General features: G+C 44.9%; 1 protein-coding gene across 1 annotated transcript; it reads left to right on the forward strand.

The window, feature by feature from the left end:
* Positions 1 to 2264: 2264 nt before the first annotated feature.
* UTP14A (UTP14A small subunit processome component) lies at positions 2265 to 25408 on the forward strand. The gene is made up of 15 exons (XM_066357051.1): positions 2265 to 2397; positions 3250 to 3325; positions 3993 to 4063; positions 4802 to 4866; positions 8350 to 8495; positions 9120 to 9275; positions 16009 to 16128; positions 16226 to 16320; positions 17008 to 17131; positions 17212 to 17289; positions 17746 to 18139; positions 20677 to 21083; positions 22032 to 22225; positions 22351 to 22450; positions 24978 to 25408. The coding sequence occupies exons 1-15, from the start codon at positions 2372 to 2374 to the stop codon at positions 25248 to 25250; spliced, it is 2325 nt and encodes a 774-aa protein (XP_066213148.1). The 5' UTR covers positions 2265 to 2371; the 3' UTR covers positions 25251 to 25408.
* The last annotated feature ends 2513 nt before the right edge of the window (positions 25409 to 27921 follow it).

Consider the following 27921-nt stretch of genomic DNA (forward strand, 5'->3'; position numbering starts at 1 on the left):
AAGGACTAGGTTAGATATTACATGGCATACAATTTCATGAATTTATAGTAAAACCACAATTGTTGCCATGTTGCAAGTTTTGGCTGAGCCTGGGCCCTTTTGTGAAATGTCGGTTGAAATATAAAGATACTCTGGGGGAAAACATATATTTTTATTTACTGATAACCACTAATAGTTCTTTCTAATCAAGATCAAAAGTTAACTAATTATCTTTCATAGCTCTTATACCCAACTACATACATACTTGATATCCCCACTTAGGTATTTTGCTATCAAATCTTAAAAGTACTAAACTGAACTTTTTTTCTCACTCCCTAAATTTGTTTCCTCTATCACTTGTCTTCTGTATCTTAGTCTACTGCACTTGTTCAAGCCAGAAGCATAGTGTTGGTCAAATAAGTTTGTACATATGATGTAAAAAATTATTTTTTTATCTTGAAGGTGATGAGGGTCTATTTGCATCATTTCAGTGGGGTCAGGACATGATCAGACTTAAGTGATTGGATGAAGAGAGACCAAAGACTCAAATCCAGTAAAAAATAATTATTATAGCTAACATTTATTGAGCATTTAATGTGTTACAGGTATTTTTCTAAGGGCTTTCCACTTATTCTAGTGCTTTATTATATTAATTCATTTAGTCCTCACAATTAGCCAATGTATTATTATCATAGCCATTTTAAAGATGAGGGGAAAAGTCACAGAGAGGTTAAGTGAGTTACTCAAGTATTACAAAGCTAGTATTAATAAATAGCAGAGGTAAGATTCAAACCCAGAGAGTCCAGTTCAAAACTCATGCTTCTCATCAGTATGCTTTACTGTTCCCCCTTTCTATAATAGATTAGGGAAATAATCCAGACTTGAAATTGGAAAGGTCTGATACATGGCAAAAATGACAAAAAGGTGGAGAGATATGTGAAAGAGATTTGGGAAATAAAAATGACAATGTGAAGGAACAACAGTGAAGCATAATGGATAGAGGAATCTAAGATGATTCTCAGACTTTTGACTTGACTAACTGGGTAGTTGATGATGCCGGTCATGCAGATGTAAAAATGTAGAACTCTGGTGGGCAAGATAGAAATTATTGGACACTTTATATTTGAGGTGCCTGTGTGACAAAAAAGAAAGCAATCAGAGATATTAGTCTGGAGCTCAAAAAAGAGATCTGGACTAGAGATGGAGATCTGGACTTCTCATGCAAGTGTTAAAGGCTTAGGAAGAGCACGTAGAATAAGCAAACAGGGTTGAAAACACAACTTGGGGAGCATCATCCTTTAGGAAGTAAGTATGCAAAAAGCAGCCAGCAGAGGAGACTTAGGAAGATAGTCTACAGCTAAGATACCGGAGAGAGTGGTATCATGGAAGCCTACGTGGAATTTCAACAAATACACAATTATCTTTAATCCCACTAGAAAGTAGACTCCATGAAGCCATGGAGCGTTTCTGATTTGTTCACCAATGTATCTTCAGTGCCTAAAGGCATGACACATAATGAATAGTCAAAAAGATTTCCTGAATATGAATAAGGAAACCAACTAATAGTACCAAATACCACACAAAATTCTGGGAAAGACAAGACTGAGAAGTATACATTTTATTTCACAACCTCCGGTTTCACTGACGATCTCGCCCAGAGCAGTTCAGTAGCATGGTGGAGCGAAAGCAAACTGGGAGAAGCTTCAAAGAATCAATGCCAAGAATGTTTGATACATTACTTCGCTATTTTTTCATTAAAATTTTTTTCTTAAAAGCTGATAGGTGGTGAGAAAGTTGCAGTTGCCAACAGCTCAATCTTGGATGAAAGTTTGTAACACAGGGCAGGAGGAACGTAGCGAGCTGCGGTGACATGGGAGCACAGGATAAAAGGGAATTTTTCCTTCAGAGCAAATTTGCTCTATTCACTGATGAACCGCAGGGACATAGCGCGAAGCTGGCCACTTCGCGAGTGTCCATAAAGCCTCGAGCTGGCTGGAGGCAGGCTCGAAGGACGCTGTCCAACACTGACGGCAGCTGGAGCCCTTCCTTTTGGATCAGGCAGGGACAGCTCAGCACCCTCGCCCTAAGCCTGTCCCACTGTGGGCCGCTTGGAAACCCGGAGCCAGGAAGATTGACACCCACGCCTGGCACAGGAGAGGGGTGGGTGGGGCGAGCGAAGCCCCGCCCACTGGCGGTCAGTACTCTCCGGGCTCCGTGGTCCCCGCTGGCCCCTCCCGGAGCCTCCCCAGTTCCTCGCAAGCCTGGGGCGGGCAGGAAATGACGCGACTTGTCGCGTGTGATTGGAGGAAGCAGAAATTCCTTTGCGGCCGGTACGGAAATTGCTTTCTCTTCTGCTTCCGCTCCTGGGCCATGTGAGAGACAGGCTGCTGAGATGAACGGGAAACAGGCTGCGGAGAGGTGAGGGGACAAGACGGGTCGGGGAGTCTGGGGCTCGCTGGGGGCCGGGTTGTCCGGCTTTTGAGACGTGGAAGCCAGCTTTTAACAGAAGACACTTGTTCCCCTCCCAAGACTTCGCCATTCATTACTGTCTCCGCGATCCATCTAAAGCCCTTTTAACCGAATTCGTTTCCTGCGCTCCTCAGCTTTGTAGCCTTATACAGTACCTGTGGTCCCGATGCGGCTTCTGCCTCTCCGGCTAAGTTATGTTGCCTTGCCCTCGTCACGTGACTCCTTTTTCTGTCGCTACTTCAGCGCGTTTCAGTCCTCGGCTCTGTAAACTCCCTTATCTTGGAAACCTTTGCTGATTGGAGCCATCAACGACGTTTTCTCCTCTGATGTTTCATCCCTCCCAGTAGGGAAACTAAATATAATCCGTTTAGCACTGCTTGCCTTGCGAAGACTGATACAGATTCGATAATTTGTTTCTGGGTACAATACTCCTTAAACACCTACATTGCCGAGCAAATTCCAGGGGAAAATGGCTTACTCAGTTGCTTTCTTCCAATTTTGTTACCTCATTCCTGGGATCGGGTGATCAAGATGTCATTTCTGAGTAAGACGCACCTGTAAAGGTTTCTTCCATGTGGAGGATGTTTAGAAATATTAACGGTGAAGCTGCTTTGCCTCAAGGACCAGCAACAGTATCTTCTGCCACCTTACTTAGGATCTCCCAGAGGTCAGTGGGAAATGCAGTGCCAATCACTGAAAAGTGTTAGGTCTGTTTAATGTAATTCTGTATGGATATCACCAACCACCGCTCACCTCTTGTTATTTCAAGTGATAATATTTCTCTTTTATCTCTTTTAACAGCCTCCTGGCTTTGTGCAAACAGGAAGAACTAGAGGATTTGCCAAATGACTACCCCTTAAGCACCAGTGAAGATGAGGTGGGCAACAACTGCTATACTGTCTCCTCCAGTTCCTTTCTGCCTCAAAATTAGGATAGACAGCACATTCCTAGAAAGGGAAGGGGTGGTGACACTGTTGATATTTGTTACAAACAGTTACTTAGTGTTTCCTGTATCAGATACTGTATAAAGTGCTTTGGAAGTTTGAAGGCTATAAGATACAGTCACTGTCTTCAAATTGAATATAGAAGAACAAAACATATGGTCCTCATTATAGGATTTCCCAGATTTGTGTTTCTATAGAAAGTTATTTAAGTGTCTGACTGCAATATGCATAATTAAGCTGAATTTCCCACAGATGCTATAGAAATTCCAACTCTGTATTCTCTTGACGAAACTACTTAGATTGTTGTTTTCAATGTGAGAATCTCTTTCTCAGATCACATTATATGTTTCATACAGAAACATTATTCCCACAGCACTTATCTTCCCAAAACAAGTTAAGACAGGCCAGTAACCTCAACTTCCAGTTACTGGCTCTGTAATGATGGAGTTTGGTTTTGAAGCAGTTCTTTCAGACCAGCACACCAGACCTCGTCGGTTCCTCGCTGACCAAAAGAACAATAGATTTTACCTAGGCTTCAGGTTCCATGCTGTCTTTTCCTTCCCCTCATCATTCTGATGGTTTATCCTTTTCTGTGTCCAGGAGGATGGTGGTGGAGAGCGAAAGCATCAAAAGCTTCTGGAAGCAATCAGTTCCTTTGATGGAAAGATTAGGTAACATTCCCATTATTTTGGAGAGGTTATAACTAGCTGAGTCTGTGATTTATCTGAAACTAATACTCATTGAGTGCCTAAGACAATGAAGACACAAGTGCCAGCATCTTTGAGAGCATACACTTTAGAGACAGATTGCATAGGAAAATTTTGTGTCCTCTTTGCACCTTAATTTCTTCAACCAAAAATAAGAGTAATAATAGTACCTACCTTATAGAGCTGTTGTGATATTTAAATGAGTTAATAAATGTAAAGATCTTAAACTAATACCGAGCATGTAGTACACAATATAGTACACATTTTGTGATTGTTAACTATTATTGTGTTAGACCTCTCTGCATATGAATTCTTACTGAATGCACACCTACATTTTTGAAGCATTAGGTAGACATTACTTATCCCCATTGGAGAAGTTAATTGTCTTGTGCCACAGTCACTCAGCTCATAAGTGGCAGACCCAGGATTCAAATCCAGATCCGTTTGAATCCTAGTCCGTTACCTTTTCCACTATGCCTACCATGTATTATCTTGTGTTTTTGAGGGGCTGAGTCTACCCTAAGAGTTGGTTAGACTTGCCAAGTCCAGGTTAGGAACAGATTGCCTGGTTGTATTGTTACCAAACTGAACTCGAGAGGAGAAATACATGAAACCAAAGCCTTGTTTAAAGAGAGAAATGTTTGTTCCCCAGTGACACGTGCCCATTCCTTCTATATTTTTTTTTTTTTGCCTAAATTTCAGGCAGAAGTTGACTGAGAGATCCGAGGCTAGTGTGAAGGTGTCAGAATTCACTGTCAGTTCTGAAGGTAAGTTTACAAAAGAAGCCATCTGCGTATGGGGATTGTGGAGTTCCAAAAGTATCGCGGTCACTTCACCACCCCAGGAACTATTTTTGATGTGATTATATGTCATACTATAAATATTTACCTGTCAGTGGGTGAAGAAGGGTAGTCAGATGCCCTTGATGTTCTTCCATTTCGAGAAGAAAGCCTAGAAGGCCACAGTCAAGTCCTCCCGCTGGCCTTGATGAGCTACTTCTAAGATAGAGGGGCATGAATGAAGAGAGCTGCCTCTCATTAGTTTAGTCCTGTTCAGAATTTTATTTTGATTTCAGTTCTCACAGTGCCTTGAGTTACAACAGGCAGATCATTTCTCCCACTGGAGCTCGAATAAGTCAAGTTACTTCCTCAAGGGCCTTCACCTACTACAATGTTTATTAACCTTTTCTTTTTATTATTCACCTAAGGAGCCTTTTAGACATTTTTCCTTGCTGCCCACTCACCTTCCCTCCCTCTCCCCCCTACTCTACCTACCCCTGGCCGGGAAATCAAATACTAAGGAATGTGATTTTTTTTGTATAGGCTTGAGTTTCAGAGGAACACAAAACTTTATAAAATCTAAGATTTTTTTTCACACACACCAATTTTCACCTCCTGGATGGGGGAGTGACATCACCTCTATTGAGAATTTATGACCTAGTAAATGGCAGAGTTGGGATTTTAACCTGATACCAAGTCTAGATGCCAATCTTTTTCACCATATTCACAACTTAAGAAGCTTGAATGAATTATATTCTTCTAGTAATCACTAATTAACTTCTCAGAACAACTAACAATATATTGTCCCAAGCTTATTCATTCAGCAAATACTTATTGTGCTTCTACTATGTATCAGTTTCAGAACAGTTTAGATCAGTTATTTTCAACTGGTGTGCCACCGAATCTTTAAAACATGCAATACCTGATGATTTACTCAAGGACACTGACCTTTGTTCCCTTAGATTGTCAAATTAAAAAAAAAATGACAACAGCTTGACCAGGCGGTGGCGCAGTAGATAGAGTGTCGGACTGGGACACAGGACCCAGATTCGAAACCCCAAGATCTCCTATTTGAACGCGGGCTCATCTGGTTTGAGCAAGGCTCACCAGCTTGAACTCAAGGTCGCTTGCTTGAGCAAGGGGTCACTTGATCTGCTGTAGCCCCCCGGTAGAGGCACATATGAGAAAGCAATCAATAAACAACTAAGGTGCCACAACTAAGAATTGGTGCTTCTCATTTCTCTTCTGTCTGTCTGTCCCTATCTGTCCCTCTCTCTGTCTCTCTGTCTCTCACAAAAATAGATAATAGATAGATAGATAGATAGATAGATAAAATATGACAACAGCCAACACAATAGCCATCCAGTGTGAATGAATCAAAACTTTATCTGTTTTTTGTAAGATCAAAAAAAAGGAATTTTGGGGGTGCCACAGAATTTTAGTAATTATTTTGTGTGCCATGTAATGAAAATTGTTGATAATCACTGGTTTAGATATTTGAGCTATAGTGAAGATTAAAGACACTGATTTAATGAGGCTAACATACTAGTAGGGGGTGGAGACAATAAGAATTAAAACAATGATGCAATAAAGTAACTAAGTGGTTGCTTTAGTTTGGCTAGTCATGAAAGGTCATAAGAGACAAAGAGCTGAGATCTGAGTGACAAGAAAAGTCAATCTTGCAAACATAAGAGAAAGTATTCCAAGGCAAGAGGGCAGCTAATGCAAAGGCTGAGGTGGAAACAGGCTCCAAATGTTTGAAGAATGGGAAGAAGGCTAGTGTGACGGGAGCATAGCAGAGGTAGGGAAAGCAAGGTTGGAGTGACAGACCAGATCCCATATGGGGACCAGGTCCCATAGGACTGTATCGTTTGTTTGTTTGTTTGTTTGTTTGTTTGTTTGTTTGTTTTGGGAGGGGGGTGAGAAGCATCAACTCATAGTTGTTTTCACTTTAGTTGTGCATGGGTTTCTAGTATGTTCCTTGACTGGGACTGTGCCAGGGTCCCCTAGATAAAGCCAGCGACTTTTGAGCTCAAGCTGGTGAGCTTTGGGGATCATGTGGACTATTTCCTGCTCAAGCCAGTGACCTCTGGGCTTCAAACCAACTACCCCAGCTTTCTAGGTCGACATTTTATCCTCTGCACCACCAGCAGTCAGGCAGGGGTGTGTCCTTTAGATCCATGTAGCAGGCCTTCTGTGTCCTTGGTTTCATATCATTGCTTTCAGCCAACCATGGATCACAAATATTTGAAGAAGAAAAAATAACAATTCCAACAAGCAAGATTTGAGCCAAGCACTGGGCTGAATGAATGCGAATAAAGTGATTTGTAGCCATGCCCTGCTGTAGCCTGTATGAAAAATATAGTTACATGCAAATATTACAGCATTTTATGTAAGGGGCTTGAGTATTCTTAGATTTTGGTATCCGCAGGAAGTCTTCCTCCGGGAATACCAAGAGATGTCTATAATTCCAAGTATAATGAGAACCTTTGGAGCATTTTCAGCAAGATCATGATACACTGTGATCTTCATTTTCAAAATATCACTTTGGCTTCTGTGTGAAGAATGAATTGCAGTGGGGCAAGAGTGAAAGCAGAAAGACCAAGAGAAAAGCAAATGCCTTTTTTTGAGAGAGAGAGAGAAAGGAACATTGAGCTGCTCCTGTATGGGGACTTGAACCTGGCAGCCTCCATGCTCTGCGATGATGCCCCAAACAACTGAGCTATCTGGCCAGGGCTTTTTTTTATTGATTTTTAGAGAGAGGTGAGGGGGAATGGGAGCATTTGTTCCACTCAGTCATGCATTCTTTTGTTGCTTTCCATGTGTGCCCTGACCAGGGATTGAACCTGCAACCTTGTTTTGGGATGACAGTCTTAACCCACTGAGCTAATTGGCCAGGGACACAAATGCCTTTTTAAGTTTTATTTTATTTTTTTAAGTGAGAGGAGAGGAGATAGACAGACTCCTGCATGCACCCTGACTGGGATCCACCTGGCCGCCCCTGTCTTAGGCCGATGTTCAAATCAGTCAAGCTATTTTTAGTGCCTGAGGCTGCTTTGCTCCTCTCCAGCTAACCTCAGCACCTGGGGCCAATGCCCATACCATTTGAGCCAGCGGCTGTGGGAGAGGGAGGGGGAGAGAAGCAGATGGTCGCTTCTTTTATGTGCCCTGACCAGGAACCAAACCCAGGACACCTATATGCCAAGCCAATTCTCTATCTAGTGAGCCAACCGGCCAGGGCCATAAATGCCTTTTTTTAATAAATAAATTCCTCCTCTCTTCCACCCTCCAACATGTGAGAATATAGGAAAGTGATGGTGTCACTATGGCTAACAATTAAAGTAAGAAAATTATTCCTGTTTCCCTGCACATTTGCCTGTTTGCCATTATTTTCTACATAGGCATCTGCCTACATGTTATTGAGTTTTGCTTCACTTCTCAGTCTGACCACACCGTTTGGCCTTTCTACAGGATCAGGAGAAAGGCTAGTCCTTTCAGATCTGCTTAAGCCTAATGTTAAAAATTCATCCTCATTGACCACTGTGAAAAAGCAACTGAACAGGGTCAAATCAAAGAAGACTGTGGAGTTACCCCTTAACAAAGAAGAGGTTGAGCGGGTGAGTTATAAAGTGCCCATTAAGGGGAAAAAATTGAACTAACCAGGAAAAACTGGGTAAGAAGAGGAGGGGGAAAGCCTGAAAAAATGGGAGGGGAAGTTGTGATTGCCTCACCATGGAAAAGATTAAAACTAATCTGGGGAAAGTGCAGTCCTTAGAAGTAAGCAAGAGCCTGACCAGGCGGTGGCACATTGGATAGAGAGTCGGACTGGGATGTGGAAGGACCCTGGTTCGAGACCCGGAGGTCGCCGGCTTAAGCACAGGCTCATCTGGTTTGAGCAAGGCTCACCAGCTTGGACCCAAGGTGACTGGCTCAAGCAAGGGGTTACTCGGTCTGCTGTAGCCCCACGGTCAAGGCACATATGAGAAAGCAATCAATGAACAACTAAGGTGTCACAAAAAAAAACTGATGATTGATGCTTCTCATCTCTCTTCATTACTATCTGTCTGTCCCTATCTGTCCCTCTCTCTATCTCTGTAAAAAAAATTTTTAAAAAAAGAAGTAAGCAAGAGCTAATCTCTAGCATCCTGGCTCTTGGGCTGAGAAACACTGCCTCCTAATTTCCCACTGGTCCTTTGAGTTTGATGCCTAATTTTGTGTCTTGTGTACCTTGCCTGTTTCAGATCCACAGAGAAGTGGCATTCAATAAAACCTCACAGACCCTCTCTAAATGGGATCCCATCGTTCTGAAGAACCGACAAGCAGAGCAGTTGGTTTTCCCCCTGAAGAAGGAGCAGTCAGCCATTGCTCCCATCGAACACGTGCTCAATGGCTGGAAGGTACGTGCAACACAAGGAAACCGCACCTTGGAAAGTGAGATTACACAGTGTGGAGACTGCAAGGTCTACAGCTGATTTGTTTAGGCTGGCATGTTAAACTGAAAGCCCAGCTGCGGCCATTGTCGTTTATCAGTCAGAGGGAGAGCAGAGGTGGCAGGATGCACTGTCAGTCATGCAATAGCCAGTCACAGGGGCTCTGGAGTTGCTCTTCGTCAGCTTGTAGCATACAGTACATGGTTATCTTCTTGTTTTTGTGTCAAAATATCCAATTGCCGGTAGAAAGGAAACAATACTTTCTTTTTCACACCCCAGTATTTTTGTTATTGTTGGATTTTGTTTGTTGTTTTTTCCCTTTTTTGAGAGACAGACAAACAGACAGGAACGGAGAAAGATGAGAAGCATCAATTCTTCGTTGTAGCACCTTAGTTGTTCATTGATTGCTTCCTCATCTGTGCCTTGACCCAGGGGCTACAGCAGAGCCAGTGACTCCTTGCTCAAGCCAGCGACCTTGGGCTCAAGCCAGTGACCTTAGGCTCAAGCCAGCGACCTTGGGCTTCAAGCCAGCGACCTTGGGCTTCAAGCCAGTGACCTTAGGCTCAAGCCAGCGACCTTAGGCTTCAAGCCAGCGACCTTAGGCTTCAAGCCAGCGACCTTTGGGCTCAAGCCAGCGACCTTGGGCTTCAAGCCAATGACCTTAGGCTCAAGCCAGCAACCGTGGGCTTCAAGCCAGCAACCATGGGGTCATTTCTATGATCCCACACTCAAGCCAACAACCCTGCATTCAAGCTGGATGATCCTCAAGCTGGCAACCTCGGGATTTTGAACCTGACTAAACCTGGGTCCTCTGCACCTCAGGCTGACACTCTATCCACTGTTGCCATCACCTGGTCAAGCATACACCCCAGTTTTTAAAAAGCTTTTAAAGCCGCGTTCTGATCCAGGGAAAATCAGGAACTCAACAGCATTACTGATGCCTTAGTAGGGATATGTGAGCAGCATACCCCAAGTTGACTTGTAAAGCAATATCACATTAAAATATACCATTGCTGGCCCTGGCTGGTTGGCTCAGCGGTAGAGCGTCGGCCTGGCGTGCGGGGGACCCGGGTTTGATTCCTAGCCAGGGCACACAGGAGAAGCGCCCATTTGCTTCTCCACCCCCACCCCCTCCTTCCTCTCTGTCTCTCTCTTCCCCTACCGCAGCCAAGGCTCCATTGGAGCAAAGATGGCCCGGGCGCTGGGGATGGCTCCTTGGCCTCTGCCCCAGGCGCTAGAGTGGCTCTGGTCGCGGCAGAGCGACGCCCTGGAGGGGCAGAGCATCACCCCCTGGTGGGCAGAGCGTCGCCCCCTGGTGGGCGTGCCGGGTGGATCCCGGTCGGCGCATGCGGGAGTCTGTCTCTCCCTGTTTCCAGCTTCAGAAAGAGAAAATAAAAAATATATATAGATATACCATTGCTGATAATGACTAGAGTCTTAGCAAGTAACTTATTGTGGCTGAGCTGTAGAAAATGAAAAAGGTATTTTAAGAGCTAAATTTTTCAACACTGATCCCTAACAAATTTTTCATCCATCTGAAGCCAAAGAATAATTATGAGTATGGTGAGTGAAAGGTTGCCAGCCCTTCTTTATTATGAGCTTATTCTTTCCACTTTAATGGTACTGAAATCGTTTTTCTTTTATGCAGTGGTGGTAGCAATAAAGGACGGGGTTGGGGTAGAACAGTAATTATGCCCTTGGTAAAATTAAAAGTTGGTAAGCCTACATGGGTCCCTAAAGTCTTGAGGTTTTTGTTATTGTGCTTTTTTGGGGGTTATTTCTTTGTTTTGTTTTGTTTTGTTTTTGTCTTGAACAACTGTCTCAGAACAGATAGACTTTGTTATCCAGTGCACCACTATTTATGGAGTCTATACTGGGATGTTCTGTCTTAAGTAAAATAGAAAAAAGGCAGCAGCAACAGTACTCAAAGCAGGGGCAGATGGCCATCTTGATGCTTTCCTTCTGCTTTCTAAAATCCTTCCACCCTCCAATGTGTGTGAAAATGACTTCTTCCCCTAAAAATCCAGGAATGATAGTGTCTGTGTATCGGAAAAATAACTTAAGCTAATCAAAGTAAACATGGATTACCGCCATGGCTAGAAATTGAGCAAATGATTGCTTATTGCAGGGATAAGCTCTGTTATAATCTGCCATTCTCTTTCTAGGATGCTTCCTTTTCCGCATGAAAAAGAAGTCAGGTTTAAAGTGTGGCTGCAGGATAGAAGGGAGACTTTAGGAAAAAAATTAAGAGGTAATATAATTTGCAGGATTCAAAAATAAAAGTATAGATGATAAATAGTGAAAAGTCTGATCCTATCCCTACCCCCATCTGATCAGTTTTACCCCCATACCCAGCTATAACCACTTCCATAAGGTTTTTTGTTATTGTTAACTTAAGAGTTTTACTGATATGTTTGTGTTTACATTGTATTTATCAAAAAAGGAGTAGTGTTCTACTACACATTCTTCTGCACCTTGCTTTTTCCACATGACCGTGTAATTTTGGAGATGACAGGAACATGTCGAGTTGGGTGTTACGGATGAGATGGATGTGAAGGTTGCACTAGTAATGGTACCTCTACTCTCCAGGAACCTCCCTGTGCAAGATAGAGTGGCCCAGACACTATCCATTGAATCTTTGTGCCACTCATGCTAACCATTTCTGAGAAAGAATGCTAGTGTGGCACAGAGAATAAGGAAATGCTTAGGTCAGGGGTGCTTTCTACCTAGCAACTCTCAGTTCTTTTCTGACAACCTAAGAGTGCACAGTGCCAAGGACTAGTAATATACTAGTGTTTCTGGAGATTAAGAATCCAAAAGGTCTGCACTGTAGTCTTGGTCCAGCTTCCTAAAATTCCACTGGACTCCAGCTGAGAATTAAATGAGACAATGCACGTGAAAGCATTTGTAAACTGCAAAGTGCTACAAATGCTGAAAGGTAGCTTTCCCCAGCCCCCTCTCCTTCCCTCTGCTAGCAGCCTACGCTAGCATTTCCCAGAGTGTTAACCTCAAAACCTTAGTTTCTCAATATGCCCTCCAAAGCAGGATCCCATTGCTAAAAAATGCTGCCTGCCCCTACTGGAGATTGGTGACTTACAGTGTACATTGGCCTTTTAAGGCTATGAAAAGATAGTAAAGAAACCCCTTTGACTTACCCAGAATATACATATGTCATTAAAAATCAAATAAATTGTCTCTGGCCGGTTTGCTCAGTGGTAGAGCATCAGCCCAGGGTGTGGGTGTCCTGGGTTTGATTTCCGGGTCAGGGCACACAGGAGAAGTGCCCATCTGCTTCTCCACCCCTCCCCCTTCTCTCTCTCTCTCTCTCTCTCTCTCTCTCTCTCTCTCTCTCTCTTTCTCTCTTTCTCTCTATCTCTTTTTCTCTTCCTCTTCTGCAGCCATGGCTCTATTGAAGTAAGTTGGCCCAAGGCATGGAGGATGGCTCCATGGCCTCTGCTTCAGGCTCTAAGAAGAGCTAGGTTGCTGAGCAACAGAGCAATGCCCCAGATGGGAGCATCACCCCCTAGTGGGTTTGCTGGGTGATCCCAGTCAGGGCACATGCAGGAGTCTGTCTGCCTCCACACCTCTCACTGAATAAACAAAACAAAACAAAAACAAAAAGTAAATAAAATAAATTGAATATTAAATTTTTTTTAAAATTCAGTAAATCTTTTCAGCTTTTAAGGAGCATGCATTGGGAAGAGCTGGTCTCCACTGCTTTCCATGTTCTCTCACCTTCTTCCCCTACTGCCTCACTGAAACTTTTCAAAGGCCATTAATGAGGGACCTCCCGGCCACCACATCCCAAGCCCTGTGAGTCTTCAGCCAGTTTAACACTGCTGACACATTGCATTGTTAAAAACTCCTGCCTTGGCTTCTGTAGCATACTCCAGATTTTTATCTAACTTACTTTCTTAGTCATTTTTATTCTTGCTCTGTAAAGTCCGTGGCTTTTGACTATCACCTCTGTACACTACACATCACTCTCAGCCCCTTCCTGCTTCTGAACTCTAATCCCAGATTCCATATGACCAGCAGGCCTCACCCAGGTCTCCCCTAAGCATCTTAAACATTACACATAACAAAGTAAACCTGCGTTTTCTCACCCTAAACTCCCAAGCCCTGTACCACCACCTTCATTCTGTAACTCAGTCAACAGTGTAACTCCATATTCCAGTCCCTTAGCTTGAAAACCTCAGCCGGCTGATTTCTCCTCCTGTTAACTCTCCTCCCCAGCCCAGACAGTGGGCTGCTCTGTAAATTGTCTCTGTGATCGCTCTCAGATCCCTGGTTTCTCTTCTCGTTTCATTTTCACCTTTCATTTGCTGCTCTACATACAGAGCTGGGCACCAGTAGGTTCACAATTGTTCTAATGGAAAATAATACAATACTTAATAAATAATAATACAAGAATAAACTCTGGCCTGACTGGTGGTGGTGGAGTGGATAGAGCGTTGACTTGGGATGCTAATGTCCCAGGTTCCAAACCCTGAGGTTGCTGGTTTGAGCATGGGCTCACCAGCTTGAGCGTGGGGTCACTGGCCTAAGCGCAGATCATAGAAATGATCCCAGGGTTGCTGGCTTGACTTGAGCCCCTGAGTCAAGGCACATATGAGAAGCACTCAATGAACAACTGAAGTGATGCAACTACAGGTTGATGCTTTTCATCTCTTTCCCTTTCTGTCTCTTGAAAGAAAAGAGAGAAAGGAAGAGGAAAGGAAGGGAGGGGAGGGATGGGGAAGGAGGGAGGGAGGAAGGAAGGAAGGAAGGAACTGTTTCATGTACTCACAACTGTAAACCTACTTTTGCCCTACCCTATATATATATCCCCTTACATAATCACCAGGATTTTCTTTCTGAAACATAAAACTAATTGTTGCTCTCCTGCTTAGCCTTTCAGAAGGCTCTCCGCTTATAAAATGAGACAAGCATCTAGCATTTCTGCACTAGACAACACACTGTTTCCTCGCACACTTCTTCCCATATATCTGTTTTTGCTTATGCTCATCTCTCTGCTTGGCCCCTCTTTTACAGGATTATGCTTGCACCTCATACTAAGCCTAATTCAAAAAGGAAGTCCCTTTGTTCCCCAAGCCTAACCCGGCCCTGCCCAGAATGAACTGTTCCTCTGTGCTTACTCCTATGGACTAACATTTCACTCATTACGTTGTTAGTGATACATGTTTCTCCTCTGAAAGGCTGTGGTGAGCTCTATGAAGACAGGAACGACCTTATTCAGTTGTGTAACCCAGCATCCTCCACAGTACCTGGAATGTAGCTATAATCAATAAATGTTTGTAAATTGAATTAAATTGGAGGGAGATTGTAATATAAATCACTTTGTAGCCTGTGATTGATCACTGCTACAATTACTAAAACTGGAAGGACATGTACCTTTGCTATTCAATAGAATATGTTTATGGTTAAATCAATAGCACAGTGTAATGTATGATGATGTGTGTTTATGCATTTGTCTAGATATTTGTAAGTTTGATACTGACCATGATATATATGGCTGTTGAAGAAAACCACATATAACATGCGTACGAGGTTTGAAATTGGCTCTGTTGCCTAGGGCTATCTTTGTGCCTTGCCAAAATGGACTGGGTCATGATTGACCTGATTATTTTAGCCATCTTCACATTATCAGTCAAGCAATGAATGAGGTCTTTGGGTGACATGTGAAATAACTCGTTCACATCCATTCGTTTCATATAGATAGACACTACCTAGCACGAAAAGTTAACTGGAATCTGAGGAATTCAAGCCAAAGTTAGAAGATGACTAGAATTCAATTTGAACTGTCAAGAAGCAGGCTAATTACATGAAGGTCATATTTCTGTAGGCAGTGTCTTTGTGTTCATCTTAGACCTAATCTCCCCTTTCCTCTAGAAATATTTTTAAAAGAACCCTTATATGAATTTGATATTGTTAACTGTACCAAGTGCATAACGACACAGGGACCATTTTGTTTTGTGACTCTTCAAAACCGACATTTGGTATTGCTCATCCTCTGTCCTGCCAGCGTTCACCTTAAGGGCATCCAGCTTCTATTCTTAAGAGAGTGGCATTCTCTTTTACATCTATTAATAATCGGAACAGAGTGAAACCCTCAGTAATATTAGAGGGTAGTCTCAGAGTCCCTGTACGGAAGTTGTCTTAAATCAGAATAAGAGCCTGACCAGGCGGTGGCACAGTGGATAGAGCGTCGGACTGGGATGCGGAGGACCCAGGTTCGAGACCCCAAGGTCGCCAGCTTGAGCACGGGCTCATCTGGTTTGAGCAAGGCTCACCAGCTTGGACTCAAGGTCACTGGCTTGAGCAAGGGGTCACTCAGTCTGCTGCAGTCCCTTGGTCCAGGCACATATGAGAAAGCAATCAATGAACAGCTAAGGAGCCACAGCGAAGAATTGATGCTTCTCATCTCTCTCCTTTCCTGTCTTTCTGTCCCTGTCTGTCCCTCTCTCTGACTCTATCTCTGCCACAAATAAAATTAATTTGAAGTTTAAAAAAAAGAATAAGATAAGGCTTGATCTGCACAGCTGGGCAGCGATCCTGGACCCCTTCTCTTGCTGTAACAGCCACGCCTATCCAGTTAGTGATTGCAATTATGATGTCAAAGTAGACTTTCAAAGGGCTGGAAAGGGAGACACTGTAGGAGCATGGCTTAAGACTCAGAATATTTTGTTACCTCTTTAAGGCAAGAACTCCCCTGGAGCAGGAAGTTTTTAATCTCCTCTCTAAGAACAAGCAGCCCGCGACAGACCCTTTACTGACTCCCATGGAGAAGGCCTCTTTCAAAGCCATGAGCCTGGAAGACGTAAGTGTCCTAGGCCTTTTATCCACCTGGGGAGGGTCTGTTTCTCCCAGCATCTGTCCACAAGCCCAGGAGTCACTGTAAATCTCATTCATTGTAGGCTAAGATGCGCCGAGCAGAGCTTCAGAGGGCTCGGGCCCTGCAGTCCTACTATGAGGCCAGGGCTCGAAGAGAGAAGAAAATCAAAAGCAAAAAGTAAGGAGATACACCTGAAACCTATATAATGTTATTAACTAATGTCACCCCAATGAATTCAATAAAAAAGTAAGGAGACCCCTGCTGTAACTAGCCTTGGGTTCCACGAAAGAAACTGAGCTGTCTAATCACAAGTCCTTAGCAAACCACCTTTGACATGGAAACTGGGGTCAGATAGCAGAGGTCACCAATAGGAGTGACTAGCCTTTCTTTCCCCCCTCTCAAGACCAGCCTCATAAAGTTTTGCCCACTTCAATAGTGTCTTCTCCTGTGGCTTTGGCTTCCTGTCTTGGTTTTGCTAAAAAGAAGACTGTTGAGTTATTTTCTCTCCTTTCCAGGACATGCCAGAGTGGTTCTGCAGAATGAGCTCTGAATTGTACAACTGTTGAGGCAGCAGGACTTCCTCCCTGCCTTTTTGCCTCTTTGGAACATGTGTTCTTCCCCCCTTGTGCTACATGAGGAGGGGGACACTCTAAGGGTCCCTGCTCCACTCTGGCCCTGTGGGCTGCAGGGACTCGGGCCTGCCAGTCCTCTCAGGTCCCACACGGCTCCTGCCAGTCAGCTAGCTCGGTGATGTCAGTCTGGCCTCTGCGGAGGGAAACCCCTTGGGTAGAGGGAATACTTCCTTGTGTGGCATCAGCGTTTCCACTGAGTCTCTTCCCTCATACCCCTCTCATCACCCTGCAGGTATCACAGAGTTCTGAAGAAAGAAAAGGCCAAAAATGCCCTAAAAGAATTTGAGAAGCTGTGGAAGGTTGATCCTACTGCTGCTTTAGAAGAACTGGAAAAACTCGAAAAGGCCAGAATGATGGTAAGGCTGTCTCTTGCCCTGCCCCGTGAACCAACTTTCCCCGGAAAGCCAGAAGGATTTCACTGTGTCCTTTTTTCCAGGAACGAATGAGCCTTAAGCACCAGAACAGTGGAAAATGGGCAAAGTCAAAGGCAATTATGGCCAAATATGACCTGGAGGTAAGAGACCATCAGGATGAGAGGAGGGGTGGAGTTGGAGGAAGCAGAACTGGTAAGTGCCATGAGCAAAAATGGAAAACCCGGAACCTAAATGTGCATCAGGAACTCTCTAAGGGAGAGAGGAAAATGACTAGGCACGAGGCAGAAAAGGAAGAATGAAAAAGAAATGAGCAGTGAAGGCAAGTCCAGTTCAAGAGAATTTTGTTTGTTTGTTCCTTAGATTTTTTTGTTTGTTTTGTTTTACCATGTCTCACATGTTGACTCCTTAAGGACAAAGAATTTGTGTTATATTTTATTCCATAGCTATTAACCAGTGATTGTGTGCAGTTTGAACAGTAGGCACCAGTAAGAAATACTTACATCAGATTGAGAGGAGGCAGCTGTAAGACATGGCCCAGGAAAGGGGTTACTGCAATCACTAATGACAGGGCACATGTGCTGTGCCTCGTCCTCCAGGCTCGCCAGGCTATGCAGGACCAGTTGGCCAAGAACAAAGAACTGACACAGAAAGTCCAGGTGGCCTCCGAGACTGAGGAAGAGGAGGGAGGTGAAGAAGAGGGTGACCTCCTTGTCCCTGATGTGGTGAATGAGGCACAGGTGACTGCAGATGGACCGAACCCCTGGATGGTCAGGAAGCACTCTGGTGACACAAAAGAAGTCGAAATCCAGAGGGACCTTGAACAGCTTTCAGAACCCGTGGCTGATGAGGCTTCTGAAAGTGAGGAGGAAGAAGAAAGACCAGTGGCACAGGAAGAAGTTTTGTTGCGAGAATTTGAGGAAAGGCGATCACTTAGGAAAAAGTCTGGGCTCAACCACAGTGTCAAGCCGGTAGGAGGACAAAAAGCAAAAGGTGAGTTGAGTTGTGGTGGACTGGAAGGGAGAGCTTTGTGCAAGGGCCACAGGCCGCCTGCGAGAGGAAACCCATGCCCACCCACACGCTCCACAGAATGACGAGGCTCTGGGGACTTCCAGGCATTTCCTGAGCTCCTGAAAAGAAAATAGATTACCCTAATAACCATTTGATTGCCACAGCATTTAATAAGCAGTCGTCTGTGTGGCTGTACAAGGTGTGCTCCAGCACACTTTCTGCTCTTGAGGGCTCACAGTGTTCAGAAAGACGGCTATACCATGCTTGAAGTCAGGGCAGGAGTTCACGTTGCTGGTACCCACAAACCAGAGAGAAGTACACGTGGGATGGCAAGTCTGAAAATCACACCCACACACATAGGTGGGTTTTGAGGCATTATGAAGTGTCTTCAAATTATGGTTTCAGGTCCTGGCCGGTTAGCTCAGTGGTAGAGTGTTGGCCTGGTGTGTGGATGTCCCAGGTTTGATTCCCAGTCAGGGCACACAGAAGCGCCCTTCTGCTTCTCCACCCCTCCCCTCTTGCTTCTCCTCTCCTCTCCTCTCCTCTCCTCTCCTCTCCTCCCCTCTTGCTTCTCCTCTCCTCTCCTCCCCTCTTGCTTCTCCTCTCCTCTCCTCTCCTCTCCTGTCCTCTCCTCTCCCCTCCCCTCCCCTCCCCTCCCCTCCCCTCCCTCCTGCAGTCATGGCTAAATTGGAGCAAGTTGGTCCCAGGCACTGAGGATGGCTCCATGGCCTCCACCTCAGGCACTAAGAAGAGTTCAGTTGCTGAGCAATGGAGCCACACCCCAGATGAGCAGAGCATAGCCCCCTAGTGGTCTTACCAGGTGGATCCTGGTCAGGGCACATGTGGGAGTCTATCTCTGCCTCCCCTCTTCTCACTGAATTAAAAAAAAAAAAAATTATGGCTTCAAGGTTCTGTTTTGTTTGTAAAGTACAAGTAGCATTTTTTTTAGCACTTCATAAATGCTGGTTGCTGTATGATGCAGGGGTAAGACTTTCTGGACATGAAGTACATGGTAAATTAGAATTTTTTTAAAAGATTTTATTTATTGATTTTACAGAGAGGAGAGAAAAGGGGGGTGGAGCAAGACGTATCAACTCGTGGTTGCTTCATTTTAGTTGTTCATTGATTGGTTGTTGTATGTGCCTTGACCGGGCAAGTCTAGGGTTTTAAACTGACGACCTCAGCGTTCCAGGTCAATGCTCTATCCACTGTACTACCACAGATTAGGCGCTTTTTTTTTGGTAAGGTTTTTTTTTTTTTTTTAGATTTTATTTATTGATTTTTAGAGAGGAGAGGGAGAGAATAAAAGAGAGAGGGAGAGAATAAGAAGGGGGAGCAAAGCAGGTCATGAAAGCTACCACCTACATTCAGAATCACCCAGCTACCTGGACAGAGACTCGAGTCAGATTGTATTTTCTGTAGGAATAATGCATCTGTTCTTCCATGGCAAAAAAAATTAAAAGAACTGTCATTTGGAATGTATCATAAGGCCTTTACTTAAGGTTTTTGGCTAGTGGGTTCTGGGACTAATAGTTACAAGCAGTCACTTCCAAGAGGATTTTGGAGAGCAGTGACACAGACTGAGATGCGGGACAGTGTCTGCAACCACAGGACAACAGCCGCACCCTCCTGATCCCCCTCGAAAGCTGGCCATGTAGAGCAATTGGTTGTGGTCTGAAACATAGATTTGGATTTCTTGGGATGATAAATAAAAAGAATGTTCCCCTGACCTTTGAGAACATAGTGGGTAGTTATGGACCCCAAACAAGACAGGCAAGGAAGCTTGATCCTTAAGGAATAAACATACATGTAGCCAAAGGCCAGATTTCAAGTAGCTTCTTCTAGTGGCTTCAAGCCAAAGCTAGAGAGCAGGGTGAATTTGGGAATTGAGGCAACCTGAGTCAATGCAGATGACAGTTGAAAGTGTGTCACTGCCACGTTTTCCTCTGAGCTCTCAGAGGCTAGTGGTGTTCACTCACATGTTGCTGGTGACTAGAAATGTGAGCTACTTGACTCAGCCATGACAGGTCATGAAATGCTGCTTTAAGATAAAACAATGCTAGGTAAGGTTTTTACAAATAGGACATTACAATGTAAATTATAAATAGTAAGTCACGATTTCTAGGAATTATAAATAATAAATGATAATGAAGTTGCATTCAGAGGCCACCTGTTAAAAAGGCATTTTTAAAATTTGGGACTTGGGGCCATCTCCCCAAGTAGAGCTTACTGTCTGAGGAAATGAAGCCACCGATCCTTGTTATAGAGTGAGTCATTGGCAAAGCTGGAAATAGGGCCCAGGATATTTGTTTCCCGACATGCTACTTTTAACTACTCAACTCCATTGCCTGCTACTTGACAGGTTATGATTAGTGAGCTCACCAAGAGATCCAGCGAATGGCATGTTCTCTTCATTGGAATGCATTTCATGGTGCCTAGCACCCAGTGGTTGCTCAACAAATGCTCACTGACTAGGCAACATCCACCGTCTTTCTGACAGCTTTCATTTCTTCCTCCAGATTCTAGCAGCCAGGAGGTGTTATCCGAATTGAGGGCACTGTCTCAGAAACTCAACAAGGACAACCGTAAGTCCAGGAAGCAAAAAGTGAGGTCAGTGAGGACAGTTTTGCCAGTCCAGAGAGAGGGACCTGCCAGGGAAGAAGAGGAGCCCTTCTTGCTGCAGAGGCTGGAGAGAGCAGAGACCGCAGAAGAGATAGAGGAACTGGGCAAAGAAGGAGGCTTTCAAAGTAAGGAGCTTCCCACACCTGCGCTAGAAGAGCAGCACTTGGAGAAGAACCCAGCTAATGAGCCTGGTGCTCCCAAAGAGAAGAAAAGGAAGGAGCAGATGATCGACCTGCAGAATATCTTAACCACAAAGTCTCCTTCTGTGAAGTCTTTGGCAGTTCCCACAACAATAGAGGAGCTGGTGAGCAGGGCCAGGGTCGTGGGCCATAGTGAGGGGGCGGAGCTGGTGCAGAAAGTGCCCTTCTTGCACAAAGAGTAGAATCACCGAAGTTCATTGTGCTGGGATCGGAGTTTGGTAGTTGAGAGGCCCAGAATAGTATGGGGCCAGGCTGGCCCCAGTGACAGTTTGAGAGCTGCAAATCTAGGAATGCCACCGAGACATCCACGTCCTAAATCCTGAACCAACAAACCCTCCCTGGGGTTATTCTAAAACTGCCCTCACAGGAAAGAGGGGGTCACTCAAAGCTCTGAGATCCCAGGCAGGCCATCCAAAGGCGAGCCATTGCGTTTCTGTGAAAGTTTTGCTCTGCTCAGTGGGATCTCAAATGGTCCAGGACTCCCTGATTAATTGAAATTACTCAAGCGAAGAGCCCTGGCCCATCTTTTCAGGGCCATAAGCTGGAGGATGCCCACATTCTGGCCAGACCACTTGGAGCTGCTCCTCCTAACACGGGGCGTTAATTCCTCCACCCTGCAGCTTCCTTACTAAAAGTTTAAAATTGTATCATATAATGAGCTGGGAATATTTATCCTAGAGAGAAGAAAATTGGAGCATGATTAGTTACCAATATTTGTATTGCAAGACCAGCATTGTTCAGCACTTTCCCCCTAGAGGGCGCTAAAATGTCACGGCCCAAAATTCAAGCATTCTTGCCTGAACTACCACTGTAAGTAAGGCAAGCTGACGCTACAGAACCTCCTAACCACTCTATCTCCCTCCCTGAAATCTTTGGCGGTCCCCATGACAGTAGAGGAGGTAGTAAACAGAGTCAGGCTCTCGGACCATTGTGGGGGATCAGAGTTGATGCAGAAAGTGCCAGAAAGGAGATTTTGTGGTTTGGAGGTTCTGTAGCTCCTACTTTCCTCCAAGCCCCCCGCCCATTCTGTTCTCACTCCTGTTTCTTCCCAGGGAGATGAACAGGAGAGAGATCAAAAGGAAATGATAAAGGAAGCCTTTGCTGGGGATGATGTCATCAGAGACTTCTTGAAAGAGAAGAGGGAAGCCATAGAGGCGAGTAAGCCGAAGGACATAGACCTGACTCTGCCTGGCTGGGGCGAGTGGGGTGGTGTGGACTTGAAGCCCAGTGCCAAGAAGAGACGCCGGTAAGAGCAGGGAAGAGAGCCTGTCAGAAGGGCAGCAGGCTTGCCCACCTCACCATCACCTGCCCTCCCTGCCCCTTGGACCGTGTCCTTAATACTTTTAGACATCATGCTCTTCTGCTTTCCAGGTTTCTCATTAAAGCGCCTGCAGGTCCTCCAAGAAAGGACCAGATTTTGCCAAACGTGATTATCAATGAGAAGAGGAACATCCACGCAACAGCTCACCAGGTGAGGGCTGGAGAGCTCTTTAGCTGCCTGCTCTCTGCTGCCCAGCTTTCTTCCTTGGGAGGAATATTCTAGTGCTCTGTGGGCTAGAGGAATGTGTGATCTTGACCACGACTCAAATCTATTTTTGTTTTTACTGACTGGCTCTGAGATGAATAATTCCAGATCGAATCTTCTGTTTCAATTACTGACCGAGCAGAAGGTTGAGACTTACAGGATAACCTTAGCAGCAATGGTGAGGCCCTCAAGTCTGTGTTTTCAGCTGTGTTTTAACACTGATGCAAATGGAAGTATTACTGTTCTGCCGGATGGTATTTATAGTCAAGGTAATATTCAAAGGCTGTAAAATTTGAGCTACAACTTAAGAATAATGAAGACAAATGGGGACTTGTTCAGGATATTACAAGAATTTTCAATTGTGTTATGTGATAATGAGCTAGGGTTGTTTACCCAAGGAAGAGGCAGATTGGAGCAGTACATTGAAGGTTGTCATGTGGAATAGAGTCATATAAAGTAGAAGTTAAAGGACAGGCAGAGTTCGATTGAAGAAAGAACTGTCTGCTAGTCCAGTGCTTCTCTGGGGAATGAGCATGTGTAGGTAGGGGGGCTCGGAAATGAGGTCCAACTCAGCGGCCTTTCTGTTCCCTTCCATTCTGAAAGTCTGCGACCCTGGGACCTGTCCCCAGCCAGTATATCAAAATGATTTGTATTTTTATTTCTGAAAAAGGGGGGGGAAGGGACTACTTAATAGGTACAAAGGAGAGGTGAGGAAGTAACATTTCAATAGCACAATACTGATTTCATTTTGTAAACCAATCGGTGCAGAAATTGAATTGTAAACACTGTAATCCCAGTTGAAGCTATATAACCAGAAAATGGGCAATGAACAGTCAGGTACAGGATAAGAGAGAAAAGGAGTGCTTCACTGGGCCAGGATTCTAGGTGAAGGGCAGTGGTTGGACCTCAGTAAAGGTCACCCTTTGCTTCCTGAGGTCTTATCTATTTGTCTTTTAATGCAGTCACAGCAAATTACAAATAGTTTTCCCAAATCTCCCTTGATTTTTCCTAATCTTTTTTTTGATTTTTTTTATTTTTATTTTTCTGAAGTTGGAAACGGGGAAGCAGTCAGACTCCCGCATACGCCCGACCGGGATCCACCCGGCATGCCCACTAGGAGGCGATGCTCTGCCCATCTGGGGGGTTGCTCTGTTGCAACCAGAGCCATTCTAGCGCCTGAGGCAGAGGCCACAGAGCCATCCTCAGCACCCGGGCCATCTTTGCTCCAATGGAGCCTTGACTGCAGGAGGGGAAGAGAGAGATAGAGAGGAAGGAGAGGGGGAGGGGTGGAGAAGCAGATGGGCGCTTCTCCTGTGTGCCCTGGCCAGGGATCAAACCTGGGACTCCCGCACGCCAGGCCGACACTCTGCCACTGAGCCAACCACTAAGCCAACCGGCCAGGGCCTCCTAATCTTTTTAATAAGCTATAGACTACAAGTCCCAGCATGCAATGTGCTTCAAACTGAAGGGGGTGAAAAAGACCTTCCTAGGCTGAACACTCTGTCCAGGTGTTTTGTTTTGTTTTTCCCCCCTCTTGCCCTGGGTCATATGTACGGATCTAGCTATCAACCCCAATAAAACATTCCCTCAACCTAAAGAGCATCTGTCCTTCACTCCCACTGGGACTACCGGGCAGTGCTTAGCTTCTCTGAGTGTCCTGAGTACCTCCAAAAAGTATGGATCATAACTTCTCGTTTTTCCGGTTACATCTTTCCCCCCTCTCTGGCAATTGGGGAAGTGTTTAAAGATTATTTAAATGTGTGAAGACAGTGCTGCAGTGAATGGAGGAGAGTATTGGGCCAGGAAAGGAGCCTGGGTTCTGCTCTCCTTTGTGGCTCCTAGTTTTCCTGGATAAATCACGTCCTGTCTTGAAGCCAAATTCTGGGGCTGAGGAAGATGACCTCTGCCATCCCCAGGGGCCTTCCAGCTTGGACGGTTTGTGATACCAAAGGAGGAGGAAGCTAACAAAGTGTAGCAGCTTGGAGAGCTTAGGATTCCGGAGTAAACCTTTGGGTTCCTTAAAATACCAATCCTGTGTATTAAGGAGAGGAAAAGAAAGGATGGAGAGGGTGGAGAATCAGAAAATCCACGGGGGTCCACAAACGCTTGTGTGCTTCTTGCAGTCACAAGAACAGAAATGTGGAGAAGACCACTTGAGGACAGCAGCCCTGGAGCTACTGTGACATTTCAGCTACCAGCAGGGTGCTATTTCAGTCCCTTGATTGCTGGATAAACCTGGGGAGAGGTGTGGGTCCTGAATCCAAATTAGGCCCCTCTACTCCCAAATGACCTCTAGCAGTTAAGGACTTCGAAGGCCAGATGGGGGCATTGGGATGCCTTGACCTCCCGGTAGCCTCACCCACTATGTGGCACTGTAGCCTGTGTGGTCACACTGCCTGAACAATTGCCATTCTACGGCTGCCCCCCCCCCCAGGGCTTGGCTCATGCCTGGTCGCTCTGCCTTCCTTTCCAGGTGCGGGTGCTTCCATACCCGTTTACCCACCATCAGCAATTTGAAAGGACCATCCAGACCCCTGTAGGATCCACGTGGAACACCCAGAGGGCCTTCCAAAAGCTGACTACACCCAAGATTGTCACCAAGCCAGGTCATATCATAAAGCCTATAAGAGCAGAGGATGTGGGTTACAGGTCTTCCTCAAGGTCAGACCTATCTGTCATACAGAGGAATCCAAAACGACTCACCGTACGTCACAAAAAACAGCTGAAAAAAAACTCTGAAGATTGAATTTCCAGAGGAATGACATCTCGGTGCCCAGAACTAGAAGTCTCGTCTGCTCCTCCACTGGCCCAGTTTTACTCCAAGCTACAGAATCAATTTCAAAATTTTTAGCACGCTGTGGTGTAATTACCCCACATTTTAGAAATAAAGGCCATTTTATCTATAATATTTAACTGGGGTGTATTCTGTGTTGTCTCCCAGTTGAATCATTTTCAAGTCAGATAAGACAACTTCAGATGTTCCCCTTTTACTCCTACAGGTATACATGTCAGGGGCATAGGCTGGTTCTTGCACGTGCCCTGAGTGGACATTGAACCGCATCTTCAGTATGTTGGGCCAAGCCTCTAACCAACTGAGCTTCCCAGCCACGGCCGGGAACCTTTTCTTACCAAGGATTGTGTAGTTATTGCTAAATTAGAGTGAAGTACCCTAGCTTATGCTCTGAAATATGTAATATCAGATACGAGCCACCATAAAGAATGGTTTTTCTAGACTCAGGGATGTTGATTGATTATTGCATATTCTTAACCTGAAACTAGAAACAACATGTACAATCCATGCAACTGGATTTTGGGCTGGCCCTAGGATGATGCTGAAGCTGGGTTCAGCTTGAAGTCTAGCCATTATTATTCTCATTATTATTATTATTTAATTGATTGATTTTAAAGAGACAGGAAGGGAGAGAGAGGTGCATTCATTTTTTGTTCCACTTAGTTGTGCAATCATTGGTCGCCTCCCATATGTGCTTACTGGGGATCGAACCTTGGTATTTCTGGACAACACTAACCAACTGAGCTAACCAGCCAGGGCCTACTGAGTGATTTTTATTTTTTTAGTGAGAGAGAGGAAGAAGGGAGATGAGAAGCATCAAATCTTAGTTGCGGCATTTTAGTAATTCACTGATTGCTTCTCATACGTCCCTTGACTGGGGGGCTTCAGATGAGCCAGTGATCTTTGGGCTCAAGCCAGCAACCATGGGATCGTGTCAATGATCCCATGCTCAAGCTGGTGACCTCGCGCTCAACCCAGTGACATCTGGGTTTCAAACCTGGACCTCAGCATCCCAGGTCGACATTTCATCCACTGCGCCACCGCCTGTCAGTCTATGGATTGATTTTAGAGAAAGAAAAGATCCATTTGTTGTCCCACTTATTTACGCAGTCATTGGCTCTCTTGTACGTGCCCTCATCGGGATCAAACCCACAACGTTGGTGTACTGGGATGACGCTCTAACCAACTGAGCTACCCAGCCAGTATGGCCACTATCATTTTCTTTGTGAGCTCCCAGCTTGCACAGGTCTTAGAGAAGCTAGCATTTATTTTCCTCCTTAAAACAATGAGGTTTTATCCATACTTTATAGATGAACTTTCAGAAGTAAAGCTCTGTTCCTTTCCTACTCAGGGCCAACTTCTCCCCATTGATTCAAAGTACAGTTTTAAGTATTACTTTGCTCTAGGATGACCTGGACTTCTCAGATCTGAGGAACCTTCCTTTCTTTGGGTGACAAGAAATAAATATAGCCTGACTAGGCAGTGGCACAGTGGATAGAGCGTCGGACTGGGATGCAGAAGGACCCAGGTTCAAGACCCCGAGGTCGCCAGCTTGAGCACGGGCTCATCTGGCTTGAGCAAAGCTCACCAGCTTGGACCCAAGGTCGCCGGCTCAAGCAAGGGGTCACTCGGTCTGCTGAAGGCCCGTGATCAAGGCACATATGAGAAAACAATGAACTAAGGAGTCCCAACAAAAAACTGATGATTGATGCTTCTCATCTCTCCGTTCCTGTCTGTCTGTCTGACCCTATCTGTCCCTCTCTCTCTCTGTTCCTGTAAAAAAAAAAAAAAGAAAGAAAGAAAGAAATATAGGGACAGGGTCCCTGTAGCCAAGATTCCTAACAAGGAATTGGAGAAACCCCTCCTGATTCCAAAAGGATGTAGCTAGCACTACTGCACTTCACCTCCTGTCATGGAGGATGGTGTCCCCAGCCTTTTTAGACCAAAACTGGGGTTTATTTTTGTGTCACAGACCCCTCTCAGAATTTAATGAAATTCTGAACCCTCCCCAGAAAAGTGCACAAAGATACACACCATCCTAGATACCGTCTGAGGAGCCTTACAGACATTCAGAATCCTTGGGCCAAAAGTTCTCTGCCACTGAGTTTTCTTTTGCAATTTCCCACACCAATGCAGCCCTCTTCTCCAAGCACACCAGTGTCCAAATCAATTCCAAAGTGTTTAGAGTCCAGTGTAACTAGTTCTGATACCTGTATTTTATAGGCAGAAGATTTCAGAGTAGAGTGAGGTCTTCAGTGTCACACATTAAATTAGTGGCTGAGTAGGAACTAGGATCCTAAGAGTAACTCCGAGGCCACAAACCTACGCCATAAATTTCTATGAAGCTCCCGTGGTAGCTGCAGGTCCCTACTGCTACTGCTTATTCTCTAAAACAGCAACCCAGGGCTGGAAATAGAGATACATACGTTGATTGTGTTTAGAGCCCAAGGGGCATATTTAAGTTATCCACAGGTTTGAGATTATCTGTGACCCACTTGCTGGTTGACACCTAAGTCAGTGGCCAGTGAGGGAAGATGGGGTGTGGAACTAGTTATCCACTCCTGCCTCCGTTTAAAAGACCATAACCTTTTCTTCACTCTAGAGCACAAAGCTGACACCTCCGTCC

Source organism: Saccopteryx leptura, chromosome X (assembly GCF_036850995.1).
Source record: "Saccopteryx leptura isolate mSacLep1 chromosome X, mSacLep1_pri_phased_curated, whole genome shotgun sequence".
Classification (NCBI taxonomy): Eukaryota; Metazoa; Chordata; class Mammalia; order Chiroptera; family Emballonuridae; genus Saccopteryx; species Saccopteryx leptura.

Bases quoted from the DNA above. Each gene is read 5' to 3' on its own strand.
- UTP14A (XM_066357051.1), top strand. From the start codon at position 2,372: ATGAACGGGAAACAGGCTGCGGAGAG. The intron at 4,064-4,801 runs GTAACATTCCCA...CCTAAATTTCAG, and splicing joins TCCTTTGATGGAAAGATTAG to GCAGAAGTTGACTGAGAGAT. The intron at 4,867-8,349 runs GTAAGTTTACAA...GCCTTTCTACAG, and splicing joins ATTCACTGTCAGTTCTGAAG to GATCAGGAGAAAGGCTAGTC.